This window comes from Archocentrus centrarchus, chromosome 10 (assembly GCF_007364275.1).
Source record: "Archocentrus centrarchus isolate MPI-CPG fArcCen1 chromosome 10, fArcCen1, whole genome shotgun sequence".
Taxonomy (NCBI): domain Eukaryota; kingdom Metazoa; phylum Chordata; class Actinopteri; order Cichliformes; family Cichlidae; genus Archocentrus; species Archocentrus centrarchus.
The window spans coordinates 16,108,892-16,122,813 of record NC_044355.1 but is presented as its reverse complement, the minus strand read 5'-3'; the positions used below and the strand labels follow the sequence as shown (position 1 = coordinate 16,122,813).

Here is a 13,922-nt window from a genome sequence, read left to right as displayed (position 1 = left end):
TTTGCTCATCCAGCACCGCATACATCTTGATAGCTTCTCCTCTTTTCCCTGCTGGATATACTTTAACTAAACAGATCTTAGCACATGAACGAGGGCTCCCCATATCCCCGCAAACCTCTGTACACTTAGATGTGACTGAAGATGTCCTCTCTGCATGCTCCTCGTTTTCCTCCTTCTCCACCACGGTATTTCCTTTAACCACTGGAGGTGGACTAGGGTGTAGAGCTGTGATATGGCCATTACTGTTACACTCAAAACATGTGATTGCCACCTTGCAGTCTTTAGCCATATGTTGTGTTGATCCACAGCATCTAAAGCAAATACGGTGTTCTTTCAGATATGCCTTGCGTTCTTCTAATGGCTTGCTTCTAAAGCTTCTGCATTTTTTAAGCGGGTGAGGCTTTTTGTGGATTGGACACTCTCTATCTGGCTCAATCCCTTTCTTTCCAGTAGAAAGGATACCACAATCTGTGGTCGGAAGAGATCTCTGTCTTGCGCACACTTACGGAAGCTTTGTTACTGTATTTTGTGGCCTTTTCTGTCCCTTGCAGGTATGTGACTGGTTGAAGCGGAGAAAGCAAAGCTAGGATCATTTCTAACCTTGCCTGCTGCCGGACAAATTGTGAGAAATAAGAAAAGGTGGGAATGCTACCCCATAGTCCTCTTTGTATTTGGATCCTTGAGTAACCCATCTCTCTTGCAGGCTGTACGGTAGTTTTCTCGACTATAGGGTTTACACCACGAGCAGTGTCTAATATGCCAGACCGGGTAGGAATCCTTCTTCTTTAGCACACTCCAGTTCAAGAAGGATGTCCCCTAGTTCCCGCAGTTTGTCGTTGTCTTTATTGGTTAGCTTAGGAAAATTTTCTATCTTCTTAAGCAGCGCATTTTCTATGCCTTCTGCTGTCCCATAGCATTCTTCCAGACGTTGCCACACCATGTTGAGACCTGCTGAGGGATTGAGAATGTGCACTGAACGTATTCTCCGTGCCTGTTCTGCTGACTCTGCTCCCAGCCACTTGACCAGCAAGTCTAATTCTTCCCTGGCTGAAAGATTTAAGTCCTGAGTGGCACCAACAAAAGATGCTTTCCATGACCAGTAGTGTTCGGGTCGGTCATCAAATTCCAAAGCCCGAAGTCACAAACTCCCTGCGCATGAGATATCGAGCAAGCTCCTGTGCACTGTGTGGCTCAGGTTCAGACCCCCTATTGGGCAAGCTAACCAGCTGAGACCTTTGACGGTAAGGGTTGGATGGAGGTGTCTTCCCTGGTTCTTTTTCCTTTGTCTCAAAGTCTTTCAAACTTGGATGTTTGTGCTTCTGGGGAGTGATTGGATTACATTTTACAGAGTCCGCTGGCATTTGTTTGGAGGATGATTCTCTGCCGAACAACTCTGAGTGCTGTTGAATATAATCGCTTGTGCGTTCAGCTGGGCTGAGAGGCTTTTCTGGAACATGTAGTTTGTAATGCTTCTCCCCGCTTTCAACTTCCTCATCTTCATAAGCTGAAGCTTCAGCCTCTGCAGCTGCCACAATCTTTTGGCTGTGGAGAATGTGGAGACTAGCTTCGAGGTCAGCTTTTTGCTTCATAACACTGGCTTCCTTCTCTGCAAATACCAGCTGAGCTCGAGCTGCCTTCGCCTTAGCACGTGCTCTGGTGGCTGAAGCTGCTGTGGACTTTGATGCTTCACTGGCCCGCTGCGATGACTTAGAAGACTTCTTGGAATACTGTGATTTAGTATCATGTGTATGGGGAGGCTCCTCCTTGTCAGGTGGATCGCAGGCTTCTACATCTTGACTTACTACATGTGGTTGCTGCTCGGTAGCCAGACTATATTCCTTAGCATAGGACTTGCCTGAGCGTAGACTCATGGTGCCTGAGTTTTCCCTGTTGTGCTTGAGCCCGCTGCGTAAGTGTCTTTTTACTATGCTGCCCTCGCAGTGCGTTTCTGGCAGAGCTAGACAGCTAGTTAACACTTTGATACTCCATAAACTCACAAGTCCTTGCTTGGCTTTGCACAGTTTAATTAAGAAGTGTCGCCAGTGTAAAACTGAAAAAATACAGAAACATAATCATATATTAATATACACACACTGTAATGGACTCCTCATGACACATTACTAAGCAGCTAACTATACATGTAGACATTCCCCAACTTAACAGGCTAGCTTAACAAGAATAGCAACTATAAAATTATCCAAAATAAAACATCAGAAGACTAACAAATAGTAGAAAACATAGTCAGAACTAATGCATGAACTACTTACAGACAATGTGTCCAAGGCACAAGCGTATGAAAGGGCACTCTTTTGCACCATGTGCTTAGCTGCTTTCCCTGTAGCCAACTGCTTTCACTGATTAGCTACAAATCTATTCCATTAAAATAAAATAAAAGGTCCACTAGGTGGCAGCATTGTACAAATGTGGTCACATTACCACTGCTTAAATTACAATGTTTTTTATAGAAAACAGCACACTGTCTGTGTTTACCTCTGTGTTGCACACAGATGCTGCAGTAGTTTGGTTTGGACCGTAAAACGTATTTGCAGCACAAAAAGGGGAGCGTGTTCTCCCCACGTTTCTGCGCTTCGGCTTCCGTGTCCGGACGAGGACCCGCCCACAGTCATACGTAAAGGAGCAGTTCACAGAAACGCGGTGGGAACGCGGGCCCGTTCTTAAGCGTTTCGCCGGTTCATTGGGAACAGCATGGGCACTGGCACGCGAACCAGTTCCTCGGCGGTGGGAAGTAGCATCGAAATTCTTTGTGTCGCTGTCTGTGGTGCTGAACCGGTCAGCGGACCCATGTTGACGTAACGAATTTCAAAGGGGGAGTTGTCAAAAGACAACCGTGGGTGGGGGTGGGGGGAACCAGAGAATACAGAAAAACTTTTCCCTCCCCTTTCCTTTTTTTCCAGACTATCTTTAATTATTTAGACTTTTTTTCCCCAATTGACGTTCATACTGGTTTATATACTTAATTGTGCTGTTACCATCAATGTCTTCATATAAAGCATCCATTGAGGTCATAAGGAAATATAAGTTTAATGAAATATATAAACACTTGTATATTTTTCATCTCATACTCAAGATACTCTGGTGAAACCCGGTCTGGCCGAAGTATGTGCACTGGGCTCAGTTTTGTCCAGTGCTTCTCTCATTATGTTTTACTTTGAAAAGAAAACTTTATTTAATTCAAATTCCCTTCTATCTCTGTGTACACCAGATATATTACCGTGAATGGGCTCTAAGTGCCGCTGTTGATACATCACTGACTTACTCTCCAAATCGACAGTGCTGCGGTCCCCCCGTTTATCTCCAGTCAGTGTTTGCTGCTTGGAAAGACGTTACTCGGTTGCGTCAAGGTTTCAGTGTGGTATCTGTTTTGGAATGTATGTTCTGGAAAGACGTAAATATTTTAGTCTATTGATGTAATTACACAATTTTAGTATTTAAAGGGATCACTGCGTCTGCATCCGTGGATTTACGATGTCTTTTGTGTGGATAACGGCTGGAAGAAGCCGATGGCAAGCATTGCTTGTCATTCTTTGTTTCATCGAGCTGAGCACAGTGGCTGGTCAGGCTCGGTATTCCATACCGGAGGAGCAGGCCGAAGGCTCGGTTGTTGGAAACATTGCTGGAGATTTAGGTTTGGATGTTTCAAGGCTCATATCAGGTAAACCTCGTATTATTACAAAAGGAGGCCGACAGTATGTGGATTTAAACCGAGACAAAGGCACCCTTGTTATTAAAGAGAGAATCGACCGAGAGGAACTGTGCGGAAAGACGACGCCCTGTAGCTTCAGCTTCGAGGTGATTTTAGAAAATCCCATTCAGCTTTATCGGGTTACAGTAGAGGTGACAGACGTTAACGATAACAGTCCATCGTTCCCCAAAGATGAAATCAGTCTGAAAATCGTTGAAAATGCTGCATCAGGAACGCGTTTCTCTCTAGTGAGTGCAGATGACACCGATGTCGGAATTAATGATATTCAAAGATACACACTCAAACCAGCTGATTATTTCAAATTGGAAGTACAAAACCAACCAGATGGAGGGAGTTTTGTTGAAATGGTTTTGCAAAATCCTTTAGACCGAGAGAAAGAGGAGACTCATGCTCTCGTGCTGATTGCTTCGGATGGCGGTGAGCCACGGAGATCAGGAACAGTGCGTGTTCATATACTGTGCTGGATGCTAACGATAATGCGCCAGTGTGCAGCCAACCTGTTTACAAAGCAGACGTCAAGGAGAATTCCCCTGAAGGAACAGTGATAACCACTGTCAGTGCAAATGACGCAGACAAAGGAGTCAATGGAGACATAACGTTTTCCATCCCTCATATGGCCAAAGAGGCAAAGCAGCTTTTTGAAGTAAATGTAAAAACTGGCGAGATTAAAGTTGCAGGTAAACTCGACTTTGAAAAATCTAAGACTTATCAACTAAACGTTCAAGCCAGTGATCACGGAGGATTTTCTGATACATGCAAAGTTATCATTCAAGTAATTGATGAGAATGACAACATCCCTACAATACAGCTAATGTCATTGTCTAACTCGATATCTGAGGATTCTCCACCAGGTACTACTATAGCTGTTCTTAACGTGGATGACGAAGACTCTGATGGTAACGGTGTTGTCAAGTGCTCCATTAACTCTGACGTACCTTTTAAAATTGAGTCTTCATTAACGGGATACTACACCATAGTAACGGAAGACCTTTTAGACAGAGAGAGTATCCCTGAGTATAATATCACCATAACTGTGTCTGATCAAGGCTCCCCACCTTTGACAAGCAGTAAGAACATCAATGTAAAAGTGTCTGATGTGAATGACAGCCCACCCAAATTTGATCATTCAGAATATCATAAAACTGTACCAGAGAACAATTCTCCTGGACTTTCTGTGTTTACTGTGAGTGCTAGTGATGGAGACTGGGGTCAAAACGCTCGAGTTTCTTACTTTCTGGAGGAAAAAGAAGTTTATGGGCTAGCTGTGTCTTCATTAGTGTCAGTAAATTCAGAAACCGGTGTCATTCATGCAGTGAGATCGTTTGATTATGAGCAGATCAAGTGGTTTGAATTTAACGTAACTGCTCGCGATGCTGGATCGCCTCATTTGAGCTCAGTGGCTACAGTTAGAATAAGGATTCAAGACCAGAACGACAACCCCCCTCAGGTTCTGTACCCAGTCCAGACTGGTGGCTCTCTAGTGGCTGAAATGGTGCCTCGTTCAGCAGATGTGGGCTATCTAGTGACGAAAGTGGTGGCTGTTGATGTGGACTCTGGACAGAACGCCTGGCTCTCCTACAAACTGCAGAAGCCACAGACAGGGCGCTGTTTGAAGTGGGCTTACAGAATGGAGAAATAAGAAATAATCCGCCAAGTCACTGATAAAGATGCTGTCAAACAAAGACTGACTGTTATAGTGGAGGACAACGGGCAGCCCTCTCGTTCAGCGACAGTCATTGTTAATGTGGTGGTGGCGGACAGCTTCCCTGAAGTGCTGTCGGAGTTCGTTGACTATACACATGACAAGGAGTACAATGACAACCTAACTTTTTACTTAGTCTTGGCTCTGGCTGTAGTTTCCTTCCTCTTCATCACTTGTTTAGTGGTTATTATATCAGTCAAAATCTACAGGTGGAGACAGTCTCGCATCCTGTATCACCCCAACCTCCCTGTCCTTCCATATTATCCACCACGTTATTCAGACACTTTGGGGACAGGGACTCTCCCACATGTGTATAATTACGAGGTGTGCAGGACGACTGACTCCAGAAAGAGTGACTGTAAGTTCGGCAGAGCTGGTAGTCAGAACATGCTTTTAATGGACCCCAGTTCTACAGGGACGATGCAGCGGATACAGAGTGAAAAGAGCATCCTGGATGAACCAGACTCTTCTCCTGAGGTTAGTTTATTTATGCTTTGCTTTTATTAACTTCAAGATTCTATATTAGATTACCTGTAATACTCTTTAGTTTGTATCCCAAGTAATTTAGCTCGAATTAACACGAGTCACTATAGAAGGTCAACTCCCTAAAATTCCTACTCCTGTGTTTTTAAAAGTTACCAGGTCGTAATGGTGGGTATAATCATTTTGAATTTGTGTCTGTTGTAATGAGGGAATATTTTTAATCTTTGGTTATTTAACAGTGCAGCCTAATAGTATTTCTCATGACTGTTATACACGTTGCTCTTCTATTTGCCACATAAAGCATTCAAGCATCATCTATTTTTCATCTTAATTTTCATGTTAACAGTTAGGCATACATACTTATATATATATTGATACACTACATTTGACACACATTTCAGGCATATTCATGTCAACTTTGACGCCTCTGAATGGTTCCTGCAATTGGATTTTTTTTTTTCTTAATCACAACACTTGTTATTTTTACATTGGACTCTATGGGCCGCTGTTGGTCTTTAAAGCACGTGTAGAGCTTTATAAATGAAGCTACACCCTCTGGACTATTCTCAACGTCAAAGAGGGAGAGCAGGAAATTCGATGTTTATTTTCAGCGCTGATTTAGTCGGTTTCGTTCGGTGTCACACTGTGGATAATAAGAACATAAAACAAGAACAATACGGAGTATTTGGCAGTGTTTTTCGACATCTTTTTTTGTGGACGTGGACGAATTGCTTCAGAAATATGCATTCTATCAGAGAGGATCGCAGGGTTTAAACTGCAAGTACTGGCGTTGATCCTTGTTTTTCTCATTGAGGCGGCAATCTGCCAGATCCGCTACTCTGTTCCCGAGGAGATGAGAAAGGGCTCATTTGTGGGAAATGTGGCTGAAGATTTAGGTATCGATGCTAAAAGACTGAAATCAGGCGGTGCCCGGATTGTTAGCAGTGACAGCAGTGAGTATATTATGCTGGATGTAGACAAAGGAAATCTGGTCGTGGGAGAGAGAATAGATAGAGAGCAGCTTTGTGGACAGACATCGCCCTGCAGCTTGAATTTTGAAATGATTATGACGAATCCAATGCAACTACATAGCGTTGTAGTGGAAGTACTAGATGTTAATGACAATGCTCCTGCGTTTCAGGAGAAGGAAATGCATTTAGAAATCGTAGAATCTGCTGTTCCAGGAACCGAAATATTGCAAGTGAGTGCAACAGACCCTGATGTTGGCATCAACGCTTTACGCGGCTATACCATACACCCCAAAACGCATTTTAATATTAAGGTTCTGTCCAGCACAAATGGTCATAAATATGCACAGCTGTATCTTTCTGAAGCTTTAGATAGAGAGAAAGAGGAAAAGCTGCTCCTCACGCTAACTGCTGTCGACGGGGGTGAACCACAGCGGTCAGGCACCTTAAAAATACACATAACTGTGCGAGATACAAACGACAATGCTCCTGTTTTCACGCAATCAAATTTTAAGGCTTCTGTTAAAGAAAATGTTCCAAAAGGAACATTTATAGTGAGATTGAGAGCAACAGATGCAGATGAAGGGATAAATGGCCATGTTACTTACCATTTTAATCGCATGTCTGGTAATGTTGTTGAATTATTTCATCTGGATGAAAATACGGGCGATTTAACTGTAATTGGTATGATTGATTACGAAGAGAATAAACTATATGAGATTGGGGTACAGGCAAAAGATCAGGGTGGACAAAGTGCATCAACAAATGTGATAATTGAGGTTATAGATGTAAATGACAATCCACCTTTAATAACACTAACCTCGTTTTCTAATGCCATTGCCGAGGATTCACCTAGTGGGACTACTGTGGCTATCATAAGTGTTAAAGACCTGGATTCAGGCAAAAATGGCAAAGTACACTGCTCAGTTAACGATAATATCCCGTTCGCAATTCACTCATCTCTAAAGAATTATTATACTTTGGTGACAAACGGTGTTCTTGACAGGGAACACAATCCTGATTATAATATCACTTTCTCGGCTGTGGATGAAGGCAGCCCACCCCTCTCAACACACAAGACAGTAACACTTAGAGTAGCTGACGTAAATGACAATGCGCCCGTTTTTGAACAGAGTCATCATGAAGCATCTGTTATGGAGAATAACTCACCGGGATTGTCTGTGTTTTCCGTTAAAGCACACGACTCTGACTCAGGACAGAAACGCGCGCGTGTCTTACTCCTTATTGATACTGAGTTAAATGGTAACCCCATATCTACTTACATATCAGTAAACCCAGAGAGTGGCGTTATACAGGCACTAGATCATTTGACTATGAACAATTAAAACTCTAAATATTTTGTAAAAGGACAGGATGGCGGTTCACCGCCTTTAAGCAGCAACACCACAGTAAAGATTAAATATTCAGGATCAGAACGACAACCCCCCTCAGGTTTGTACCCAGTCCAGGACTGCTGGCTCTTGGTGGCTGAAAATGGTGCCTCGTTTCAGCAGATGTGGCTATCTGGTGACCAAAGTGGTGGCTGTTGATGTGGATTCTGGACAGAATGCCTGGCTCTCCTATAAACTGCAGAAAGCCACAGACAGGGCGCTGTTTGAAGTGGGCTTACAGAATGGAGAAATAAGAACTATCCGCCAAGTCACTGATAAAGATGCTGTCAACAAAGACTGACTGTTATAGTGGAGGACAACGGGCAGCCCTCCCGTTCAGCGACAGTCATTGTAAACGTGGCGGTGGCGGACAGCTCCCTGAAGTCCTGTCGGAGTTCACTGACTTTACACATGACAAGGAGTACAATGACAACCTGACTTTTTACTTAGTCTTGGCTCGGCTGTAGTTTCCTTCCTCTTCATCACGTGTTTAGTGGTTATTATATCAGTCAAAATCTACAGGTGGAGACAGTCTCGCATCCTGTATCACTCCAACCTCCCTGTCATTCCATATTATCCACCACGTTACTCAGACACTTTGGGGACAGGGACTCTCCCTCATGTGTACAATTACGAGGTGTGCAGGACGACTGACTCCAGAAAGAGTGACTGTAAATTCGGCAGCGCTGGTAGTCAGAACGTGCTGATAATGGACCCCAGTTCAACAGGGACGATGCAGCGGATACAGAGTGAAAAGAGCGTCCTGGATGAACCAGACTCTCCTCTAGAGGTGAGGCCTTTGACAATTAATTTTAAGCCTAATTAATTTTAGAAGTTTACTATATGCTATACTACATTTTGTTGCACGCATTTACCGGTAACCCATGTTACCAGTAAATGCGTTTTCAGAACCACAACTCATGGACAGCTCTACTGCTTGAAAGTTCATTCTCCCATGTAAACAGCTGCTTAATTCACTTTGAACAGTGGAACAGGGAGCTATTACTGTATTGGCATGAGTATTAAGTATCAACCTTTATCACAATTGTTTCACAGGTATTTCTTTATTTAAGACTTTATGTGATTGCAGTTGAAAGAGAGTTATCTGATCGCTGATTAAAAAGTAAAATAGAAACATGCTTTGAAAGCTGAGTTTTCCCGATGTGTTCGTGATATTCGTGTAATTGGACAGTAAGGGACGCTGTTGATCAGAGAAACAAGTACTCAGTGTTTAACTGGTGGAGGCAGAGCCTTCTCTTTACCGTTTAGTCAGCTACGAAATTAACAACGTTAAGCTTCGTGTGCAGAACTGCGGTGACAAATCAAAGTAGAACAAGGACTTCAAAATCAAAGGGCACTGGATATAACGGCCCTAGTTCTTCGTGGATTGTTTACAGCAGGATTTGAGTTATCTTCGTCTTTTGTGCAATGGTGACTCAGTCGTGTGTAAAATGGCGTTTGCATTACAGGTCAGTGTGGTCCTTTCTGCTGTTTTTGGGTTGTCTCAGTCACATCGTGTTTTGCCAGATCAGGTATACAATCCCAGAGGAGCTGAAAAAGGGCTCACCTATTGGAAACGTAGCGCAAGATCTTGGTCTGGATGTGCAAAGGCTTCGTTCTGGCCGTGCCCGTGCTGTGACCAGACAAAGCATCCAGTACACGGAGCTGAAAACAGACAAAGGCATTTTAGTCGTGAACGAGAGAATAGACCGAGAGCAGCTTTGTGGAGAAGTAACACCATGCAGCTTCAGCTTTGAGGTGATTTTAGAGAATCCTATGGAGCTCCACCGAATAACAGTGGAAATAACTGACATAAATGACAACTCTCCTACATTTAGAAAGACGGAAATTAAATTTGAAATTAGCGAATCTGCCACACTGGGATCGCGATTTCTACTACCCAGTGCCGATGACGCAGACGTGGGTAGTAATGGTCTACAGAAATATATATTAAACCCAAATGATATATTTGGATTGAAGCAACACTCAAGCCCAGATGGTCGAAAATATGCCGAGATGGTCTTACAAAAACCGTTAGATAGAGAAAGTGAGCCACAAATATCTCTGAAGCTCGTCGCTATTGACGGTGGAACTCCGCTTAGATCTGGTACAGTAAATATACATATTACAGTACTCGATGTTAATGATAATCATCCAGTATTTAATCAGTCTCTTTATAGGGCTGCTGTCTTGGAAAATTCATTAAGAGGTACCTACATCACGACAGTGAATGCAAGTGATGCAGACATCGGATCAAACGGCCTTGTGACATATAGATTTTCGAACATGAAAGAACAGCTGTCTGACATATTTCATTTAAATGAAGCTACGGGAAGAATAACACTTGCAGGCCAAGTAGATTATGAAAAAGATAAGAAACACGAAATTATGATTGAAGCTATGGACCAAGGAGGCCTTACAGATTCAAGCAAGGTTCTAATTGAAATTATTGACGTCAATGATAACCCACCTGTTATAAACGTGATGTCATTCTCTAGCTCTGTGCCGGAAGATTCTGCCCCCGGCACCACAGTGGCTATAATTAACGTGATTGATGCAGACGCAGAACAAAATGGCCAAATTACTTGCACAACAGAGAGTTCTCTTCCGTTTAAAATAAAATCCACATTGACTAATTACTATGCATTAATAACAGAGTCAGATTTTGACAGGGAACTTGTACCTGAGTATAACATAACTGTAAGGGCGACCGATTCAGGAACGCCATCCTTATCAAGCAAGGCAGTTTTACGACTGAGAATCTCTGATGTGAATGACAACGTACCATTATTTGATAAAAACAGCTACCTTGCTTACCTTACAGAAAACAATTCCCCAGGAATGTCCGTATTTTCCGTCAGTGCAAAAGACAATGACTGGAATCAAAATGCTAGATTATCATATTTTCTTGAAGAAACACAGATTAGTGGTAGTCCAACCTCTTCTTACGTCTCCATAAACGCTGAAACTGGAGCTATTCACGCAGTTCGCTCATTTGATTATGAACAAGTTAAACAACTCCAGTTTGTAGTCAGAGCGCAGGATGGAGGCTCTCCTCCACTCAGCAGCAATGTGACTGTAAAAATAATGATCCAGGATCAGAACGACAACCCCCCTCAGATTCTGTATCCAGTCCAGACTGCTGGCTCTCTGGTGGCAGAAATGGTGCCTCGTTCAGCAGATGTGGGCTATCTGGTGACCAAAGTGGTGGCTGTTGATGTGGACTCTGGACAGAACGCCTGGCTCTCCTATAAACTGCAGAAAGCCACAGACAGGGCGCTGTTTGAAGTGGGCTTACAGAATGGAGAAATAAGAACTATCCGCCAAGTCACTGATAAAGATGCTGTCAAACAAAGACTGACTGTCATAGTGGAGGACAACGGGCAGCCCTCTCGTTCAGCTACAGTCATTGTAAACGTGGCGGTGGCGGACAGCTTCCCTGAAGTCCTGTCGGAGTTCACTGACTTCACGCATGACAAGGAGTACAATGACAGCCTGACTTTTTACTTAGTCTTGGCTCTGGCTGTAGTTTCCTTCCTCTTCATCACGTGTTTAGTGGTTATTATATCAGTCAAAATCTACAGGTGGAGACAGTCTCGCATCTTGTATCACTCCAACCTCCCTGTCATTCCATATTATCCACCACGTTACTCAGACACTTTGGGGACAGGGACTCTCCCCCATGTGTACAATTACGAGGTGTGCAGGACGACTGACTCCAGAAAGAGTGACTGTAAGTTCGGCAGAGCTGGTAGTCAGAACGTGCTGATAATGGACCCCAGTTCAACAGGGACGATGCAGCAGATACAGAGTGAAAAGAGCATCCTGGATGAACCAGACTCTCCTCTAGAGGTTAGTTGTTCCCTTTAAGCGCTTTAACTTATTCGCACGTTCTGTTTGGTTTCAGCACCATGGACAGGACCTTACTTTCCATCGCTTGATATAGTTTCTGTAATAACATTAATATCTATCTATCTATCTCTCCATCTCTCTAATTACACTTCCAGGTGAAGTAGGACTCACAAATTTATGGGATTAAATTTGTCTCAATATTATTCAAACAAAAAAAACTAATCTCAATCAAAAAAAAAAATTGTGGTCAAAACTTTCAGAATTGTAATGAAATATTTTTTTTGTAAAACTATTTTTTTTTGTTTAAATGACTCATTTTTTTCTCAGGAAAAAAAAATTATTTGCAAAACTTAAATTTTTATTTGCACATGTCAGAAATCTTTGGTTACGATTCTCTAACTTTTGGTTTTGACGCTTCCTGTTTTTGTTTGAGGTGAGTGTTTTTTGAACGCTCTGGTTTTTGATGCTCCCTTTTTTTGTGTGAGGTGAGTGTTTTTTGAACTCTCGGAACGTGAACATCCAGGGGCGGGGCCCAATGATGAACGATGTAACACGTGTCCCTATTGGTTAGCGCTGACTAAAGCGGCAGACTCTGATCCCTCCCACCTGCTGAGAACTGCAGGGCTTGCTTTGTTTCAGTTACAGGACATCAACACTAGAAAAGAAAGGAGGTAACACAGAAACTGAATGGTAAGTAATCCTCACAAATTTACACTCTTTAACAGCTACTAAAGTGTCCATCCTCTTTTCAAAGAAGAAAGTCTTACACAACTTATGAGGACAGTCGATATTATCTTGTGTGCCGCGGCATAGGATAGCATGCTAGCATCAGGTAAAGTGCAAAAACTAGGCTTGTGTAATGTTCGCCTGTCTTTATGTTGAATCCGTTAACTAGCGCACCTTTGTCGAGTTGCATTAAGCGTGGCAAAATACCAAATGTATCTGGAGGAAATATGTGTTAAACTGTTATGTAATCAATGTTCTAGCTAGTGGCTGATAGCCAGGCGCTGCACCGGGCTGAGATGCCCTGGAGTCGGGCTGAGGATTTCACCGCTTCACCTTCGGACCTCTGCTGTCACTGCATTTAGCAAACAGGAGCCCGCCCCAGTTAGATCACTGCTTTTATGACTGCTTGTTCACTCAAATTTGCAATCTACCACAGAGCATGGAAAGTTCACAATGTGCACGTTTGATCTCCCTACGGTCGTGCGCGCGCTTGATTTCGTGGGCTACAGAACTCAAAAATGACAACCTGCATGAACGTGTGTGGCTGTGCGCGCGCGTTTTGCTTGCTGTGCAGAGATGTCAGCTGTAGCCACCAGAACGATCACTATAACCACAGAGTACTAGCGGGGGCTAGCGATCGTTTGGTTAATATTTTTTATGCTTTAACCTCGATTAGTGATTAAAAATAGACCTGCAGTAGAAACGTAATTTGGAGGATGCTTGTGAATAAAAAGCATTACAGCGTTAAGCTCATGCAGCCACCAGTTTTTCAGCAAAAAACACAACAGCAGCTGTTTTATGTGCAGTCTGTCTGCACAGCACAAAGAGGCGGAGCAGTTACTGAGAGTGCGCTCGGGTGGAGCAAAAGATGTCCAAAGCAGCAGCTCTTGTTCCTGTAACCACCTTAAAACCTTTACTGGGAAACAGCTGGAGGTCCTTCATGAACCACCTGATCAGCAGCATGAACAACAGAGAACTTTGTAGCTGCTCCATTCATCCTGTTTGTTTCACAGAGAAAAACTGCAGTGGTTGACTCAAATTACATAATGTCACATAAAATTTTACTATTAAGATTT

The 13,922-nt window shown here is 43.1% G+C and overlaps 2 protein-coding genes across 21 annotated transcripts in view; both read left to right on the top strand.

Annotated features, from left to right (window-relative positions):
* Positions 1–13,922, top strand: part of LOC115786625 (protocadherin gamma-C5-like) — a 365,072-nt gene that overhangs the window by 201,889 nt on the left and 149,261 nt on the right. The gene's annotated exons all lie outside the window — the stretch shown is intronic.
* LOC115787069 (protocadherin gamma-A4-like) lies at positions 9,697–12,138 on the top strand. Its single transcript, XM_030739641.1, has one exon. The coding sequence runs from the start codon at positions 9,697–9,699 to the stop codon at positions 12,136–12,138; it is 2,442 nt and encodes an 813-aa protein (XP_030595501.1).

Excerpts from the sequence above, each read along its gene's own strand:
- LOC115787069 (XM_030739641.1), top strand. The coding sequence starts at position 9,697 with ATGGTGACTCAGTCGTGTGTAAAATGGCGTTTGCATTACAGGTCAGTG.